We start from the raw sequence: 21,292 nt of genomic DNA, 5'->3' as shown, positions 1-21,292 counted from the left end.
CCCAAGTTTCAAATCTTAACAGAGATTTTTTTTAATTTTATAGCGTAAAATAATATACTGGCACTAAATTAAGACTGATACTCAAGCTGGGTATGGTGACGCAGACCTGTAATTCCAGCGGCTTGAGAGTCTGAGGCAGGAAGATCTCAAGTTCAAAGCCAGTCTCAGCAATTTAGCAAGGCTCTAAACAACTTAGTGAAACCCTGTCTCTGAATAAAATTTTTAAAAAGGGTTGGGGATGTTGCTCAGTGGTTAAGCACCCCTGAGTTCAATCCCTGGTACCAAAAAAAAAAAAAAAAAAGATTGGATTGATACTCAAAATACTTTACTCAAAAGTATTATAAAGCAAGTACCATTTTACATAATTTATTCCTTTTATGCCTTGAATGCCCAGAAACAGCAACCTGACAATCACAGGAAGATAAATGGTTGTTCTTTTTGAACAAAGACTTAGGGAGAGCTATGAATGCAAGAGGCATAAAACTCTGACACAATTTTCAAGTAATACTTAGAGACACAAAATCAAAATATTTCACATCTGTGAAGCACGTAAAAAATAGCTGGTTACTATTGGCCTCTGCTGCAAAATTGAAAGTCAATTCATGGATATTTTATTTGAACATTTTTAAAAGGATATTTATTTGAACATTTTTTTAAAAAATCAATCATAACCACCACACAGAAGTAAGCCTCATGTTCAGAAAGTAATGCTAGTTGGACCAATTTCTGACAAAGGATCTGCTACATTTCCCACTTCACCATTCTGTGAGAAAGCTAAAGAATGCTTTCAAAATACTTTAAGAAGATACCCAAAGTTTCCACATAAGAAGTGAAATACCATCCTTTTGGAAGAATTTATGTTTGTTTAGGAAGCTTTCAGAAAGTTTTAAAAGAAAAAAGGAAATAAAATCCACCAACATAACATAAGGGAAAACAAAAAAATACTAAAATAGTTCTTTTTTGTCTCTTGGAATAATGCTGTCTTCAGGTCTCAAATTAAGCCAAAGCACACATCTTTGACAGTAAAACGTTTTCTAATGCCTTTTCCTGCACTGAAAATATAACAATGAGGCTTCCTTTCCACCTCTACCTTCCAAACCATGCTGAAGACATGCTGAATTCCAAACACCTGCAAACACACACAAGTGTGCACACACACACACACACACACACACACACACTGGATGGAATGAGTCTTACCAGACCATCACAGTTGCTAATGGCAACAGAGGTTCCTGGAACGTCCATGATGTCACCAACATAAGCACAGTTAGTCTGCAAAGGCTCTTTTCTCCAGATTCTTTCTGAAGCACTTCCGGGTTGATGCTTATTTATGGGGTCGGTTATATTCCCAGGCATCAGAGATGTCTCATGCCATTCCACAACAGCCCCAGGAGCTACAAGTTGAGTGTTAGGCTTTAGTCGCAGATGAAAATCTCTTCCAAATGCTGTGATGTTAAAGAACAGTTGCTCAGGGTTGGAAGACACGTCCCTTGTTGACCTCTTTTTGTGATTTGCAGAAAGAATATGGGAGAGATAATGTCCTTCTAGATCTGTGCTGACTGGAGTCACCAGCTCATACTCTCTATGTCTCTTTACTGGTAAATCTGTGGAGTAAAAAAAAGAATTGTAGAACTCTGCAACGAGAACACAGAGATGGACATAACAACGGAATAAGGTACCCACCTCACAAGGCTGTGCCACATTGGCATAATAAATATATGTCTGTAGCATCTCATAAATATTAAGCTTCGCGAACTCAAATCATCTCTCAAATGTACTTAGGTAACTCAATGAACCATTTTTTAATTTAGAAAAAAGATGTATTACATTGTGAATATTCACATTACATTTTTATGTTGGAGAACATGAATATAACAAGTTTCCATAAGCTATACTTGGCTTACTTTAAATCAATACATACCTCCAAATAACTTATTATTGGCACAAATGACATCTGCTACAAACTATTAACAAAGTTGATATTATGCAGAAAAAAAATATGATTGTTTTCATTTTTCCCTGTAGAAACTCTAGAGTTTATGCTAATTACAATAAACAGAGTTTGTTTCTTCCGCCATAAACCTGTAATTTTTATACTGTAGTACAGGGCTATAGTTTCTACATATTTTTTCAGTCATAACAACCCTAACAACCACACTTCATGGGAGAGGAAACTGAGATCCAGAGAATGTCTGTGTACAAGGTCAAACATACATGAAGCTCAGATTTACTCCAAAGCCCATATGCTCATTCTGCTCTGCTCTGCTCTGCCCCTAAATCTTCATCTTCAAAAAATTAGAGTAGGCAAAAAAGAAAAGATAATAAATTCTGAATTGACTCTGCAGATAGAAGTTAGTCATGAGGGAACTGTATTCAAGTTTTGTGCCATATTCCTTACAGAGGGCAGATACCCCCTTGAATATGTGTATTTGGAGCCCACCTTACAACATGGGTGGCCACTGACATGTAAACCTGAACTTCACAATCTTTAACTCATTTCCCCTTGCTTAGCTGAATGGGAGTACTATGTCAACTAGAATGCAAACACCCTTGGGAAAGAGGACAGTGGATACTGTAGAAGAAAGCAAGGAGGGATACAAAGATGCAAAAAGCAGATATTGAAAGGAAAATCTGAGGCCATGAATCAAAAGTTCTCCACTTGCATAATTCTACCTGAAGATTAGTCACGCAGTGTGTCAAAATGCCCTGAAAAAAGTTACATAATTTAAAAATACTGTTTATCTATAGAAATTGCATGTTTTGACAACCATTTAGAGCATGAATCCATAAATGAAAACATGACCTGTGCTCTTAACATATCTCAGTAGAATCGTTATGTTCTCAGGCCATGTGCAAAGTACCAGAAGACAAACGAAGACTTTGTGCAACTTAGAAATTCTTTGTGCACATGTTTGTTATCATCATGCCACTTATAATGACCTATGTATTTCAACAAAATACTATTCTTTGTTAAGTACATAGAACAAGCAACACTCTGGTGAAAATTCACCAGGCAAGGAAAGAAAGACCACCATGTTATAACAGAGTAGAGTGAAGCCTGGCTCTGGTAGCAGCAGCAACACAATCCCTGCTACATTCAAATAAGCATCCGTATAAGCCTAAGACACCCTGACAACCAAATCCATTGTGAAAACTTCTATAAATGGAACTGGACATTCAGGGAATGATCACAGCTGCCGTAGGAGCAGCATGATGGAGGAGAAAGTTTCCACAGTCAGGGATGAATGAAGCCCTTGGATGTGGACTGACAAAGCCTACCCCCAAATTAACTATAATTTCTTTGAGGACAAGGAACCCTTCATTCAGCCTGATAGTCCCAATGTCATCTAATGCAAGATTTTGTCTACGTTGGGGTTTCTTTCCAGGTCGATTTGTTTAATGTGTATTGAGACTGTAGATAACCAGAGACCTTTGCTTTGTCTACTACCCACACTGACTTAAAAAACATACTACTCACAGCCCATGAGCCTGTGACTACATGAATAATCTCAGTCATCGCCCTTTCTCTAACCATCAGATCACAGTTTCAAGGGAATAAGGAAACAAGGATTAATTTCAATTTATGGATTTCCCATCTCCTCTGAAGGGAATTCACTTAAAATAGTCTAGACAATCTACTGATGGCTAGATTAAGTGACCGGAGATGAGAAAATTTAGGGACTACAAGGAGGCTCCCCCACACCCAAGAAGATATAGAGCCTCATGCTTACCACAAACCATACATCCTAGACTCTCTGGGACAGCTCCATTTCCCACTGTCAGACAACATGTTCTGAAATCTTATTTGAAATAAAGACAGTATATTCTACAAAGATTTTTTCTTTCCCAATGCTACCTAATAAGTCATTCCTAATATGTACACATAAGAAACATTTCTGAAATTAAACTCTGAACCAGTTATTCTCCAGTTGGGAATTAAGGTGATCAGATAAATGATGCAGTCAGCAGTTCCCTGGCCACCATCTGCTAGGTGGCTGTTCAGGAACTGACAGAGACTGTCCACTTGCCTGCCATTTACTGACACAAGACGACTGGGCTCTGTGCTTGTTCTTGAGAACATACCATCTCTAACAGGACCATCACAGCAGTAAGCATCACTACTCCTCCTATTCTTCAAATGAGAAAGCAGACCTAGAAGGCCAGACAGAGAGCAAGCAAGGAGCCTAAGAAAAATCTCAGTTCTGATCATTTTGACTCTGAAGACACGTTCCCATGCTCTCATCCCCTTCAGAATAGATGAAACATCTTGCTGTCAATTTCTAATTTAAGATCTGACCTATAAAGGAAAACTACCACAAGAATAATGTTTTACTACCCACAGCTTTTAGTGTAGCTTGAAATAACTTCTGTAAAAGGCTTTTTAAAGGCAAAAATGAGGGCAGTGCGAAGAAACTATCAAAAAAAATTTTTGATCTCAGATTACAATCACATAAGAGAATCAAATCATATGCAATGTTAACTTTTCACATGGAGAAATTAAGCATTTTATAGACCCAATTACTTACACAAAGCAGTAAGGTGTATGGCTAAGGAGTAAACTTCAGCATGTCAGAAAACAAGAAGCTAAATCAACTCATCATCTCAACCCAGTTCTTCATTTTCTCTTACACTGTTTCCTCAGTTGTTAACTGGTAGTCAGTAATAGTTCCAACTCCATAGATTTGGCAAGAGGTTTGAATGAGATTATACAGAGGATTCAATAAATATTCACTACTGCCAATTTAAACATAAGTGAGCTACTCATTACAACAATGCCATGTTTAATTTTAAGATAAGAAACTATACAGTTACCAGCTGTGATGGCTGAGGGGCCAACGCAAAAGGCAGGGAAAGTTTTCTGAGGGCCATAAGTTCTACAAGTGTAGAGGGCTGTAGCCACTGTAGAACCCTATTTTGGGTCACTCGTTACTCAAGCTTCATCCAGATTCAGTAATTTTTTTAACCTAGTGGCATCTGTGCACAAATAGTTCATCTCCCTCTTGGTTGTATGGGTTAACTGTTGGTCCTCTAACCTGAGAGCAAAACCTTCATTAGCAGGTGACTTTTCAGCCCCTCCTGCCTTTTCAAGAACTGTTTCACCAATGACTCCTTTTCATTTCACCAAGTGTCCCACATTATGAGATTATCCCTCCCCTCCAAAAACAAATAAGCTTTCATCATATTTCCCATCTTTACTAAAAAAACTACTTCTGGATGCCACATCTCCCTCACTGGTATGGATGTGTCCCCCAAAATCCATATGTTGGAAATCTAATTCTCAAATCAACAGTGCTGAGAGATGGGGCCACTACCAGTTGATTAGGTCATGAGGGGTCTGCCTTCCTGCGTGGATTAGTGCTGTTGTCACAGAAGGCAGTTAGGTATCACAGTAGTGGGTTCCCACTTTCCCTCTCTCTCCCCACAACACATGCTCTCTGGCCCTTGCACCCTCTGCCATGGGATGATGCAGCAAGAAGGCCTCACCAGACGTGGATCCCTCAATCTTGAACTCCCAGCCCCCAAAATGGTAATAAATAAATATCAATTCTTTATGAGTTACCCAGTCTCAGGGATTCCACTGTAGTCACACAAAATGGACTAAGACACCCACCTCACCTTGTACCTCAATCCTTCACTTCCCTTGAAAGAAAAACACTTCAGAGGATTAGCTATATTAGATCTCTCCATTCACTCTTGCCATTTTTGTTCTTTCTTAAATATATTGCAATTGAGTTCTTGTATGGTGACTGGTGACCACATGTTGTTTAAGCCAATGGTCAAATTTTAATTTCTTTACTTGCCCTATCAGTGGCATCTGACCTAGTTCATTTCTCCTTCCTTCTTGAAATACTTTATTTATCTGTCTCCTAGGACACTATGCTCTTCTGGCTCTCCCATGATCTCCCTGGTGTCCACTTTCTCATTCTCCCTTCCTTGAGTCCCTTTACTTCCATGGCCTGTAAACACTAAAGGGCAGCAGGACCTGGTATGTGGATGCCTCTTCTGCATCTATCCCCCAGAGCTTGGTGAGCTCATCCTGTCTTGTGACTTTGCTTGTCTCTAACCTACAGTTCACCTGTCAGCCATTCTCTTGTAGATCCAATGGCCTTCAGATCTTCTGGATATTATTCAGCAGGCATTTCAACTTAACATTCCCAAAATTAGACTCCCAACTTCCTTATCCACATTTCTTCCTCCTTTCCCATGTCAGTAAATGGCAACACTAGCCTTCTACTTAACTCAAACCCAAAACCTGACCAAACCATACTCAGCTCTTTGTATATCACAACCCTGCCTTTAACCAAATTCTATTGATTTCTACCTTCAAGATATATCAGACTCTGACCACTCTCCTCACTACCTCACCAGGTACTAACCTAGTCCAAACCACCATCATCTCAGTTTTGAATGCATGTCATTACTGTACTTGCTTCTGCTCTGCCCCTTTGAGGGTTATCCTCAAAACAGACCCCGGGCAATTAAATTGTCACTCTTCTCCTCAAACCCATCCCACTAGCATAAAATGGCTCACAAGATCCTACAGCCTGAAGTCTCAAGATTTTAGACCTGTTGTTTCCTCTGTGTAAGTGTCTCCATTACTCCCAGACAGCAGTATGACTCCTGCCCTCAATTCTTTCAGGTCTTTGTTTAAATGTGACCCTCCCATTGAGGTGTTTCCTGACCACCAGTAACCATCTGTCACTCTCTGTCCTCTTCCATGTTTTCTCTTTCTCCACAAATCTTGTCACCATCTGACATCCTATATATATTACTCATGTTTTTGTGCTATTTCTTTATATGAATTAGCATGGAAGCTTCAAGAAGACAGGAAATTTATCTGATCTCTCCATTACAGTTCCTCACTACCTAAAACAGAAATTGAAGTCACTCAATAAATATGTGAATGAAGAAATGAATGAATGAATGAGTCAGTCAAGCCTGAAGGAGTTTCTAAAATTAGCATGTCTCTTCTTTTCCCTAAATAGTAATCTTGTCAGCAGGCCATCAATGATAGCAAATTGCACAAATTTTTTGTCATGTACTTCTAAGGCCAGAATTTTGCTTGCAAAACTTGGGCATATTTATCTCAGTTCCTGCTGACCTACAACATTTCATAGCACTGAAGTCTTACAACTTAAGGCTACCATGAACAAAAAAATTGATATACTTATTAAAAGAGACCTCCTAGAAAGCAAATGTGGAACCCCTCATTGTTAGGAGCAGGCTGCAGGAAATTCTCATTAATCCCTTTGGATATTCACAGAACCAGAACTAGACAGATCAAAAATTAAAAAGACCTTGAAAAATCATCCAATCCTTGCCTCTTTCTACAACTCGGGCATCTCAAGTAGATACAATTATTCTCTTCTCTTAAGTTAAAAGTGGAGGGCCATTAGCCTGCTCCTGCTCCTTGTAGGGAAAGGATTTTTCTGAGGACTCCAGGCCCTGCTCTGCCCCTGACCTCACCCTTTGCTGATGAAGAAGAATGATTAATACGATTGCAAAGTCTGTAAAACATAGGAGATCTTCAAAGTGCAGGAGCTCCCTTTTCATCCATATTCCTGGGCATGAGCCTGACAAGGAACACATGTTCTCTTCCGATTCACCAGGGACAGTCCTGCATACCAGGTGGGTATCCAAGGTACCACTTGCTTATCAAAGTGAGTTCACTGGGCTCCACATCAGCTCTTTTGTAAGATATTTTATGTTTACTTATATCTTTAGTTTTTCTGTTTCTCAACATGTTAAAGAACCTAGGCAGGCAAAGGGTGATATTTTTATTCAGAATTTTCTCAGACATTTGAACTATCCCTAAGAAAGTGTTGTCTCCTCTGGCAGTCTAATTACAAGAAAAATATTTTTGGGGGGTCAGAGAATTCTCTCATACCTAAATTCCTATTCTTGAGTTTAAGTTAATGCCTTCTTTCTCCCTGAGGTGGGTAAAATAACCACTCTTCTGTGTATGTGGGCATGTGTGTATGCGAGATAGACATGTATATAAATATGTACAGACCCATGCAGTCAGTACACATAAACTGCAACACAGGATTTAAGGAATCAATGTTCTCTGCTTCCACATACAGAGAAACCTAAGATCAAAAATGCTCCAAAATTCGGGCCTTCTTGCGTACTAGCATGATGCCACCAAGTGGAAAATGTTACACCTGACCTCACATGATGAGTCACAGTCAAAATGCAGGTGCACTAAAAATACTGTATATAATTACCTTTAGGTTATGTGCATGAGATGTGTATGAAATATAAAAGAAGTTCAGAGTTCTTCTTGGGTCTCATCCCCAAGATACCACATTATTTTATATGCAAGTACTCCCAAATGCCCGAAACTCTAAAATCCAAAACATTTCTGATCCCTAGCATTTCAGACAAGAGAAACTCAATCTAAACTTCAAGACCTTTTTGCCTGTCTGTTCTAACAACAACCATGGTACACTTTCCTAATGGTTTAAAAACTTCAGTCATTTCAGAGAGTTTCTGTCCCCTCTACACATGTCTGTGTTTTAGCATTATATCCTACATGTGATAAGGTCTCAATGTGTTAAAAGAAAAAAAGAAGCTGCTCCAAACCATAGCCTGAACAGGTTGGGTTTCTGTTGAAAATAACATGCCTTTCTCTCTTCATCCTTGACAAATCTAAAGCAAAATGAATTCTCATGTGAATATACAGGGTGCACTCTTGACTGCACTATTTGTTGATAATGTGTTCATTTTCCCAAAGCAAGCCTGACAGTTTCCTCATTTCAGCTTCTCCCTTTGATGATCAGCTCCACTGATTTCTCCCCCTTATGCAAATTTCTCTGAATCACGTTTAAGTTCTCACCATCTCCCATGGAAAAGCTACAAACTCTCCACACAGAATTTCTCACTACTAAATATTGGTGGTTGAGTAGCAAAAGTCTGAAAGCACTGTGTTTGAATTCTGGCTCCAGTCTAATGAGTTCTTGCAAACAGATTATGAAAATTAAGGCTCGGAGAAGTTATCTGTAAAATAAGGCTAACAAGGAGATGGAACACAGTGCTATATATGAACCTGATCTAATTTAATCACATTTCAACATGAAAAAGGAGCTATTATCATCATCTTCACCATCATCATTTCTAACAAGGGATACTGAAGAAGGAAATCCGATTCAGATTCCTTCCACCTCCCAAAACCCGAGGACTCTCTCCCCAATACTCCCATCCCAGCCTGGTGTTTCTGAGGTGGTTAGAAGGACCTTAAATCACGTCAACAGGGAGCCTATAGTTCAGGTCAGGTTGGCTGTAGCAATGTAGCCCATGACCCCACAAGAGAACTGGGATTGTGTCCCAAGAATTGGCTGATCACTTTACTACAATTGCAGTTCACACAGGCAATTTCCTATATCAGGTATAAACTTTAGTATGCAGTAATCTGGCCTCAAGAATGAAATCAGATCAGCATTTTCAAGATCAGCTAAAGAAGTGGCTCCAACAACAACATTTCCAAATCCTGAGCCAGGGGTAAGGGAATGACTTTCATCAGAAATGACAAGAGCCAGCTGCTCCAGGAAAGCTGCAAGCAGGGTGAAGAGTGGACATTAAAGGGGACACCAAATGCTGAAGGGCTTAGCAAGGCTATAAACACTTATGGGGAAGGGAACACATCTTCTCTCAAAAGCAATTAAAAATTAATTGTGGCACATGTTGAAATTCTGAACACAGCCAAATCCTTTCTTCCTCACTTCATCCCCCCTAGGCTCTTATCATCACAAAGCAGAAACACTCTTTGGCATGTCTTTTCTTTCAGTTGTGAATCTATTTTCATAGTCCAAGATTTTTCATGAAGCTATTTGAGGGAAAAAAAAAAAAAGGTAGTGAGGTTTTTTTTATTATTATTATTATTATTCATTATTAAGAAAAAACAAATAGTTGTGAACTCAAAAATTCTTCTCATTTTTTACATCTGACTATTTAATAAATATTTGTTGCAATTGCACAATGTTTACATTTAAGAAAGTCATTTAGGAAAGAACAGCACATTCTTTGGTGTTTTCTAGAACATGAAATCAGGTAAAAGAAGATCTTTCAAGAAAAAGAAAAAGCATGCTTTGAAGAAAAAAACATCAGAGTATTTTGTTTGCTACAGATTGAAATGAACAAATGATCAATATCAGGGCAACAAGTAGAGGAGAATTGTATTTTTAAGTGAGGCCCAAAAGCCAAAATGTTAACATTCCAAACTTACTCTTTAAAGAAGCACTTGGACCGGTTATATTTGTCATCATCAGAAATTTCATAGACTGCATTGGGCATTTCTACAGACTAATGTTTCTCATACCTCTTACAATTTTTTGAGGGATAGTGCTTTTAAAAATTAATCTAGATTTTAAGGCCATGAAAATTAGCATTTGTGCCCAGAGGCAAAGGGGAGGGAAAAAAAAGAATGTGGAAAGCATTCTTCATGATTTTCACTGAAACTTTATTTTCTTCATCTGAAATAGTCTGGGTCGTGGTCTGACAAAGGGAAATGGGGACAGTCTTTTAGGTCAGTATAGTAGTTTTCCGACTACTGCTGTAACAAATAGCCACAAATTTAGTGACTTAACACTGATTAGAGGTCCAAAGTCTGGGACTTTGCCCTGGGCTAAAATCAAGGTGTCCTGGGGAGGCTTGGCTTCTGCAAACTCTAGGAGAGACTCTTTACCAGTTTCTAGAGACCCTAGGCACTGCCTGGTTTCTGATCCCCTTTCTCAACATCAAAGCCTTCTTACTCTGCAGTCTCTCTAGCTCTCCTGTGCCTCCATCTTTCACTTATAGAGACTACCACCCAGCTAATCTAGGATAATCTCTCTACTTGAAGGTCGTTTTATTAGCAACCTTAATTCCACCTATAAACTTGATCCTCCTTTGCCAAGTAACAGAGCATATTCACAGGTTCTAAGGATTCAGACCCAGGCAGCTTGGGGGGTGTTACTCTACCCACCACAAGTACCTAGCTACATCCAGTGTGCTGGAGTGCCCTTACAGCAGGAACACTTACTACACCTGTGTGGCTCCCTGGCATCCATCCCTCCTCTTTCTTTAACTGAGCCCCTATTTTCCAGGAGAGCCACCCTACAGTCTACTCTTAGTCCTGTTAAGTCAGGTCTCTCCGGGTCTCTCCTGGCCTGTCCAGGCCTGTGAGAGTATGACATCCCCTCACCACAGAGTTCAAGGATAAATTTGGCTCAAGTCAAGGACCCAATAAAACCCTACCAGAAAATTTACTGGTGCTTTCAAATGGGTTTTTGTCTAGAGAAGTGAAAAGTAGATTGCCTAGAAAGGCTGATGACAGTCCTTGCCAACACTCAGGGGAACAGCAATCTAATCCTGATAGAAAAATAAAGCCAACACAGAGAGAAAGAATGAGAAAGACAAGGAAAGGAAAAGAGAAAGGGGAAGGAGAGGGGAGGAGAGTCGTGACCTCATAATTTGAATTCTAGGTCTAGCTATACCTGACTTTGATTATCTTATTTTTTTTCCCAACCTGTGTCAACTGAGTTCCTGTCATTCATATGTTTAAAAAAATTGCAACAAATAAAGGAATGTTCTCTCAATAAAATGGAAAGAAGGGAATTGCAATTAATAAGGGGAAAAGAAGTTAAAGAAGTGTAGCAAGTACACTTAGAGTGTCCCTAATCTAGAAACCCACCGTCTGATACACTCTGAAACCCAAAATATTTTCAAAGTTCCAGATTTTCCAGCCTTTCAGATTTTGGATTTTCAGATTAGCGATGCTCATCTGATAAAACCTCTGCAAATGGTCCAAATCCAAAAACACTCTGCATCTGGAAACACTTCAAAGTCCCAGGCATTTTTGGATAAGGAATACTCAACCTGTATATACAAAACATAGTTGGTATGGGATATTTTTGTACTATTCCTGAGTAAGTCCCTCCCTCCCTCTAACTGCCATATTCCAGTGAAGCAACACTACATGGAGATATCAACATGAAGATAACACATGAAAATAGAACTCTCAAAGAGCTGTCCCATGCCCAGCTAACTGGCTAACAGTTCAAAAGTACATGGCATAGAAAATTAAGTTTCTTGACAATTCATGGTGGCTACAGGACCTATTTAAAATGTAGGAATTAGAATGAGTGCTTCTCTTTAAGTAAAGATTTTTGTTTGGTTGGTTTTTTTACTTTTTTTTAAAAAAAAGAAGGAGAAGCACAAGTTTAAAATGTACTAATAGTAACAGCTTTTATTCTAGCATACTTATCATGGGTTAGCATTTTATATGTTTCACATAAGCATCAAAACTCTGTGAAGTTATAGCATTATGCCCATTATATGTAAGAAAATGATAAAGGTTTAAGGTCATTAGGCAGAAAATGGAGGAATCAGAAGTTTAAAGAACACAGTTCACAGTTTCTGCTTCTGACCACTGTGTAGAGACGATGAATATTAATAGCTACTCCATTTAGATTTGGGAATATGGGGCTGGAGATGTGGCTCAGCGGTAGCGCGCTCGCCTGGCATGCGTGCAGCCCGGGTTCGATCCTCAGCACCACATACCAACAAAGATGTTGTGTCCGCCGAGAACTAAAAAATAAATATTAAAAATTCTCTCTCTCTCTCTCTCAATCTCTCTCCTCTCTCTCTCTCTCTTTAAAAAAAAAATAGATTTGGGAATAGACTTTACATGTGAAGAAAACTCCAATTCATATTACTTCATTTTAAAAAAAAATTTTATGTATTTATATGTAACTAGGAAGAAAATTATATGAAATATGATTTAATATCTATGACCAGTGTTTGATGATTTGGATATTTAATTCTATTTTATCTGCTACATGTTTCTTAAAAACTATTTTTGAGCCAGGCACAGTGGCATACACCTGTAATCTCAGTGGGGTGGGAGGGTAAGACAGGATGATCGAAGGTTCAATGTCAGCCTCAGGAAAAGCAAGGTGCTAAGCAACTCAGTGAGACCCTGTCTCTACATAAAATACAAAATATGGCTAGAAATATGGCTCAGTGGTTGAGTGCCCTCTGAGTTCAATCCCCAGTACCCACCCCCAGAAAAAAATTATTTTTGTTTTTTCATATTTCAAAAGCAAGATATACTCTTTTATGCTGATCTCAATTTGTTCTGAAATCCATAAAAACTCATTGTGCTGAATTTGTGGGAATCATTTTTATAAATAAGAAACTCAAATTTCACCACTAAAGCTCTCCTAGGGATTTATAGTTAGTCAGCAAAGTCATACAAACTGATTGGAAAATTAGGATGGATCAACTGGATATGGGACAGAGTTTCCTTACACTAAGGAAACTTTAAGGAATATATAATTCTCAAATTCTATTCTCTGAGGGATATAAAGCTTCTCATAATACTAATAAAATTATAAAAACAATGGTATATACAATTGTTCACATGTATTGAGTATCTGAGAAATAGAAAAAAAATGTTGAACTGGTTGCATCTCTTCAGATTACAAATGTAAATACTCAAAAAATTATACTCAAAAATGAAGAACAAAGCCAAAATTAACTTTAAATTATAATTTTAACAATCAACGTATTCTTTTATCAATAGCAGGAGTTTAGGTCATACAACTTTCTGGAAAGTCATTTGTCAAAACATGTTAATTTGTTTTTAATCAGTAATAAACCAAAGGGCTCTCTCTTTAAACAGGTATTTGACATGCAAGCAGTGACCTATATACAATGCTATGTAGCAATATTCACTAGCATGGGAAAATTGATACCATTAGAAAAATGATTACATAAATTACAGTTTATTAGCATGATGAGATTAAACTGGTATATACAAGGAGTTGGTAATGATAGGGAAAAATTAAAATATTATACAGAACAAATACAGGTATATAAAAAACAATCTGTATATTGAATGAAGACCAAATAAGAATATGCTAAATTATAATAGTACTTTGGAATTTGGAGTGATTGTCAAAAATCTGGAGAATATAGAAGACTATTAAAGAATATTATAGGAGGCACATGTACATTTGTAATCAGAAAAAAAATCCTGATTAATTAAAAAGAAGAATTCAGCAACTTAGAGTAATAGAGGCAGCATAGTTTAGGAATTAAAGATGATTCCTATTACAGGGACACTAGAGATATGGTTCCCAAAATTCTGGTAATGGCAATCCTCCTTGAGGCAACATTAGAGATCCAGCTAAGTCATCATCAATATATCCAATCCAACTGGCATAACCAAACTGTATCAAAACCACTTATGATCTTGCCAGGCAATTTGGAATTGTCCTTCATGGCCTTCCAAGATAGTTTAAATTGGCCTCTCACAAGTAAAGAATGCTTAGAGACCATCATCCTGGAAGCAGAAGTGACCTGGAGGGTTTTTTTTTTTTTTTTAACATTTCTGAGCAATATTACATTTGAGACAGTGACAAGAGAAAGCAGTGAAAGTACAGAAAGAAACATTTTGGCTAAACAGCAATAAAGTTCCTGGTAACAGATGACATGCTGCACTTAAGAACATTCTCTAAAGGTGTTACAGTCTGGTGGTGAAGAGCAAGACATTTGGTCAAGGGGCTTCAATCCTACCTGTGTGAGTTGTTTTTTAGGATATTTAGTCTAAGTATTAGTTACTAGGGATGTAAATGAGAATAACACTCATTTACTCATGCTTTTATCAGGATCAAAACTGAAACTGTTCCTAATGGATGTAACACAGTGGTTGGCCCAGAATAACATTTAGTCTGTAAATTTAAAAATTGCTGTTTATTTTTAAGTTTTTATATTCCAGGAAGTAATTGGAATCTATATTTTGAACCGTTAATTTTGGTGTAACTGAATAGAAGAGGATTCTCTCTTGGAGAATTCTGTTCCTGGCATTATATTATTACAATATTAGGGATGTCTGGGTCATAAAACATTCTTTTGTTTTTTCATTTGCTTGTCTGTTCATTTACTCATTTATTATGCATCCATCTGTACATTCAATAAACAGTTTCTGAGTGCCAGAGAGAGAGAGAGAGAGAGAGAGAGAGAGAGAGAGAACATTCTCATCCGAGAAGCTTGAAGCATTTAACATAAATGATTATCATGCTCAAGGAGGCAGAAGCTAAGTCAGAAAAGTCAACTCCCTGCTCTTTAGTTACAAGGAAGAATAATGACTTGAGTAGCTAAAACTCTAAATTTTACAAAAGGATTCCTTCTAAAACCTTTTCCACCACACTTTTTTTTTTTTTTTTTTTTTTTAGTACTATTGCTGGCAAATGATCCCAAGTAGACTACAGGAAAGACTGAGTGGGCACCCTAAAACTACACATAGAATTCTATTCAATTTGACAAATGCTTATTAAACCAAACAGAAGAACATACAAAAACTCACAGACTGAGTTCCCTGTGCTGTGTGGGGTGAAAAGTGAAGTTACCAGCGGCCATGATAACGCTGAATAACTAATTCTATAGCCACTGTATTCATCTTCATTTTCTTAGAGACTAATTTAAACCTGGAGGAAGGTACAGAACAGGAGCATTTAAGAAAATTCAGAACATGGGTAAAATCCTGCTTGCTACATCTAGTCACTGAATAACAAATATATGAGGGCCCAGGAGGTACGAACACTATTTTAGGTACTGGGGGTACAGCAGTAATCAAGGCACAGTCTTTGCTCTGAGGTCTACACTAGTAACAATGCTTGCTTCATCCCAACAATGAGGTTAGTGACTCACACTAAACCTTGAAATCTAGATAAATATCTGAAAATGATGAAAAATTATCTCTCAGTAAACCAGATATCTGAGAAGACAAAAATGAATAATGTTTGGCTTTTTTGTTTAAGAATGAAATGTAATCTAGTCTGTAACTGGGGAACAGAAAAGGGGCAAAAATAAATATGACCCAGTTCCAGGAGGGGTTGGGAAGAGAAGACAGCTTAATACTAAAGCCTTATGATGATTTTTCCTCAAATGATGCTCAGGCAATCTCAAAGTGATGGTTTATAAAACAAAAGGATTCAAAGAATTCTTTATTCAGATTTTCCAACTTCTGTAAAACAATAATTATTTCCTTAGACACATGTGTCACAGAACAAGCCTCCTAACCCAAATAGGCCAACCAGCCAGTTGCCCATAATTACCCTCGGCATCCTACCAAGGCCATATGCTGAGTCAGAGATGAAAGAGATCCCTGATATGTCACAGAAATACACTAGTGATTCTTGAAACATACTTACAACACATCTATATACAAATACATTCATACACAAAAATATTCAAACATACTCAGATAGTAATTATGTACAGATGTATGTAGGGGTGTGAGTTGGTAGGTGGTAGGTAAATGGTTCCTCTCTGGTTGACAAGAGGCCCAGAAGTAGGTCAAGATTCAAAAACCTATTTACCCATGTCGTCTAGGACTAATCATACTTCCCCATCATAGCTGGAGGGTATTATTTTCACTGGTTAGGAGAGAAGAAAAGAAGCAGTATGCCCTTGAGACACTACATAAGTGGTCGATCTACCTATATATATGCCAACCTGCTCCCGCCCCATAACTACTTTCTCCAACTTAAATGAAAGCCTTCTTACCTAGTCTAGAGGGCTAAGGCATATCATATACATTTTAAAACACTGGCTTCCTAAGCCAGACACTACAGACTACATGTTGTGTCATCCTATTTATAAAAAAAAAACAGCAAAAATAATGGCACAATTAATCTACCCTGTTAGAAGTCAGGAGCATGGTTACCTTTAAGAAGGGGATAGTGCCAGGAAGGCAGCAGGAGAGGAGAACAGGGGTGCTAGTAATATTCTGCTTATCGATCCAGTGCTGGTTACTTTGTGAAGAATCAGCAAGCTCTACATGTATATGTACTCTCCTGCATATGTATTAAATTTTAATAGACATATTTTTAAAAATTTTACTTTCTAACCATTTGTAAGAGATAAATTACTTTTATCTCTTCCTGAAAAATAAATTATTCAGTAACTATTCAGAGCTATGTAATTTCTCTAGTCAATCTGTAAGGCAATAAAGGTAAATAAATAAAATCTCCAAACCATATTGATCATTCTATTGAATGATAATTCATTCAATAGAACCTCAAGGCAGTTACATAAAACCACAGATCAGTTATTGGGGAAAAAATTGTATAGTCAATAGTGAATTTTACCAAATCTCCTAGTTAATAGTGCCTTTACAAAGAGGGACAGGTGCTGTACATAAAATTTTCTTAAATAGATATTTTTAAAACCCTCCAGAAAATTACACAAATGACTATAACCTAGAGATAATGATTGGTTAGCTACCCTTTTGCTATCATAGGACCTGTAACTCAAGATCTATTTTTTTCTATACTTTTTATTTTCATTAAACTTGAGTGTGGTAAATAAAAATGACACTAATAAAAAAGAATCTCATCAAACAGGAACATGGCAACAGGTAGATCTCCAGCAACAGAACCTAAGAGTACCTGGTACTCCTTCCAGACTACTGACTTATCACCCTATGGCTGACATCAACACACCTATACTATTTTTGTCCCTGCAAAAAAAAGGGGCTGAAGTGATTTATATTAGCAAAAGGACTGGACTGAAGTCCAATCCAGAGCCTCTTACACAAGAGCATCCTAATTGTATCTGAAAAAAATTAATCAGAGCAATATATTTTATTTTGTGAATACTCTTTTGGTGGAATAGGTAATCTTTTTTTTAAGTTATAGATAATCACAATATCTTTACTTTATTCATTTATTTTTATGTAGTGTTGATGATCAAATCCAGTGCCTCACACATGTGTGAGGCAAGTGCTCTACCACTGAGCCCCAGTCTCAGCCCCAGGAATGGGTAATCTTAAAATATCTTTCTAATGTACATATTGCAAAGATAAAGAATTTAATAAAATATTTAATCAATTAAAATAATTTTAAAAATAAGCTTTCTTTTCTCTACTTCGTTGGAGATTAGTTTTAAAATGCCTTTAAAATAATACATAGATGACTGAATGTTATCAATTACAAATGTCTCTTCATTTGAGTGAATCCCCAGTTACTCTCTTCCCCTCTTGCCATTGAAGTATCAGAGGATAAGAAGAGCTCACACACTAAGCACTGAATAGGAAGGAGCATTTTGACAAATGCTGATTTACAGCATGCTACATATATGCTTTTTAAAAATTTACAATGATACAAAGTGATACACATCCTGTAGAAACCATACCTGGATTTGAAGTTTGATCTTTTCCCTAGCTAGTGACAGGCAGTATGATTGATACCCTCTCACAATGCTGTTTTGAAGATAATCCACACAGTCACAAGAGTAAACAACCAATACTTGTCAGCATACTGTATGGCTAAGCTAAACACCTAAGCAGGTTAGGTATTCAAATGCATTTTTGACTTACGATATTTTCAACTTACAATGGGTTTATCAGGATGTAATTTGTGACCTCTGAGCCTGGATCTTGGGTTCTCCCCCAGTTAACAAACACAGACCTCTACTGTGTACTACAGCAGGTGGCTATGCAACCTCTGGAATAGGAACACCAGAATCCCTCCCTCATTTGACTATGAAAAACAAGTGTCATAATGCACATAAAGCAATTAACACTATGCCTGGTATTGAGTAAATAGTCAATGACTTGTAACTGTGTTTGTATTAGCAGTAATAAAAACTTTTTCTAAAAGATTATTTTACAATATAATTTGAAAAATACAAAATTTCCAAACACTAGTAACCAGCCAAAACAAACAAACAAACATTATCTTTTAAAGTAATTCAAATAAAATGTGTATGAAAAGACCTTGAATGTAGTAGCCTGGCTTCTTGCCAGATGGCTTTTAGTATGCACTTAGAACAAATATATTATTATAAACAGCTTCAAAATAATACCATGGACTTTGGAGTGACCTGTTACACTCTGAACCTCAGTCTCCTCACCTATTAAATGGCAATAATAATTCCCACAGCATCTGGTATTTCTGAGGTTTTAGATATTATTTATAAAATGCCTACCAGTATCTTGCACATTCAAAGATATTTATTTTCAAGCAGATAGAATAAGTCATCAAAGGGTTTACCTAGAGCAGGAAAAATTTCCATCCTCTGAACTCCATTTTTTCTTTCTTTGTAGCATTCTTTACAATTTGCCTTCTGATCTAATCAGATGTGCTGCTCCTAATACTACAGATTTTTTTTTTTACTTTATTCATCTCCATATCTTCCTTCAGACTCTCCATCACCCTCTAAGTACATACCAGTGGCTTGTACAAAGAGTAATAAATTGATGCTTGAGAAGTCCAACAGCTAGGAGAATTCTGACACCACTATAATTTAGCCTGAAGAAAGTGGGACCTTCCTCCAGGAAGAGGAAGAGAACAAAAGTGTTCCTGGACTACAAATTGTTTTTTTAACCACCAATGGGAAAAATTTCAGAAACAATATTTTGCTCAGCTTACTTCATTCCCTACTTTCAACGAAGATAAGAGTGACATCTGAGAACAAAGCTTACCTATTTGCACCATTTCTTCATTTCCAGCCTGGAAAGGAGGGGGGGGAAGTAAGAAAAAGAAACAGTTACTGGGTTTCATCTTATCACCTCCTGCGTTTTATTTCTACCACTAATGCTTTTCAGGAGCTAGCTAATCAGGAGACCTAGAGACTGGGATTTGTGCCTAAAGGCTGCACCTCCTTTCGTAGAAGGTTCTTGTGACAAGAGCATGAACCAACTCAATAACAATTTGGGGAAGGGAGTTGTTTGCCAGCTTTAATTTTAATTTAACATTTATGAAGCCAGTAAAAATAAATACTGACACTCAACAGTCTCTTGAAAACTCCTGTACTGGGTCGGAATTAGAAAAGAAAGTTTCTGAATTTAAACAGGCAAAAAGAAGCCAAAAGGGGGGTGGGGGGGGGGTCTGATTCATAAGAATCAACTGGAGAATTCCCTTCTTTTACCCTATGGTCTGACCAGGCAGACCAAAGAAGCAACAAAAACTGACAGAGCAATTCTGTACTCCAAGTCCCATCGGCCCTGTGCTGATATGATTTACTACAAACCGCTCCTCAGGCTGAGCCTCCTCTAGGGCTCTTCTGAGAGCATCGGGCTTCACCTTGAGTCTCCAAAGGGTGGGGGCAGGGCCGTAGAGAAACAGAGCTGCACTCAATTTAGCTTTAAAAAGAGGAGGAGTTGTGCAGAGGGGGAGGGGAGAAGGCGGCGGGCGCCTCCAGCCGCTGCCCAGGAAAACGCAGGGCAGGAAACGTCTCCAGCCCCCCTCCCCAACTGTCAAACTCTAGCCCGGCCGCGGTCCTCCCAGGACACGTGTCTACTGGATCTCTCCCTGTCCGGCCCAAGGACTTCCTGAAACCCCCGCCTCCGGCTGCCCGAAAAAGCCGTGAGTCAGGAGAGAAAGCCCCGAGAAGCCGACTCCGGCAGGAGCCACCCGGGCACTGGGGATCCTAGGACCCAGCGTCCAGAAATTCATTCAAGCGCCCAGACCGCCCTCCGGAAAGGGGAAACCCAGATGGCCCGGCAAGGATGCGAACTGGCTGCATTTTGTCGCTAGTAACTGTTACGAATGCCGCAGAGTGGTGAAGCCCTAGGTGTGACAAGCCTGGGCTCCCGGAGTAGGAGTCCCAACCTCCCGTGCAATTCATCCCCCTCCACCCCAAAACCCCCTCACACCGTGCCCAGCCCTCCAAACACCGTTCCTGAATGCAAAAGATAACAGGGAAGGGTGGAAGGAGGAGGAGGAAAGAGAGGAGGGGAAAGAGGGGAGGGAACTTTTTCGGGAAAAGGTTGGGTTTGAGTTTTTTATTGTTATTATTTTCCACTTACTTGTCCATCAGCTGAAGTCCTAACCTCTACCAGAGCGGCTGCTATCAACCAAAGTGACAGGAGAACCATCACGAGTCGAGTTCACTTTTCAACTACTGGGCAAAGCAACTGCCCAGAGCAAATCCCCCCAAAATAAGTTTCTTTAAAAAAAAAGAAGAAGAAGAAGAAGAAAAGAAAGAAGAAAGCAAAATGCAAAATAAAAAAAAAGAAAGGTCTTCTGTGCTTTGCTTCAATGAAAATGAAATTTGAGCTCTGAGACTGGCCCCCTCCGCTCTGCAGTTCTTTCCACTTCACCTTCTCACCCCGTCCTCCCAAACGGAGTGTGCAGGAGCGAGAAGGTGCTGCGAGCCGGGCACGGGCTGCGCCCGGGAGAGGGGGAAGGGACCAGGGGCTTCCAACTATCTCTGCCCGAGGCGGCTTTTTCCAAGCTTTTCAAGCACCACTGATCCCTAAGGTTACCGCCGAGAACGCTTGGGTCTCCAGGAGCCCAGA

General features: G+C 38.6%; 1 protein-coding gene across 2 annotated transcripts in view; it reads right to left on the bottom strand.

Moving 5' to 3' along the window:
• The window catches only part of Adamts3 (ADAM metallopeptidase with thrombospondin type 1 motif 3), a 231,053-nt gene extending 210,184 nt beyond the window's left edge, over positions 1–20,869 (bottom strand). For both annotated transcript variants that reach the window (XM_026402586.2, XM_026402585.2), the window contains exons 1-3: positions 20,801–20,869; positions 19,475–19,502; positions 1,201–1,607 (exon numbers count right to left, since the gene is read on the bottom strand). In XM_026402586.2, coding sequence (XP_026258371.2) covers positions 1,201–1,607; positions 19,475–19,502; positions 20,801–20,869 — 504 coding nt within the window. The remainder of the gene's footprint in view (positions 1–1,200; positions 1,608–19,474; positions 19,503–20,800) is intronic.
• Positions 20,870–21,292: the final 423 nt, after the last annotated feature.

This window comes from Urocitellus parryii, chromosome 10 (assembly GCF_045843805.1).
Source record: "Urocitellus parryii isolate mUroPar1 chromosome 10, mUroPar1.hap1, whole genome shotgun sequence".
Taxonomy (NCBI): Eukaryota; Metazoa; Chordata; class Mammalia; order Rodentia; family Sciuridae; genus Urocitellus; species Urocitellus parryii.
Note: the sequence above shows the minus strand (reverse complement) of the source record. Positions and strands in the feature narration are given on the sequence as shown.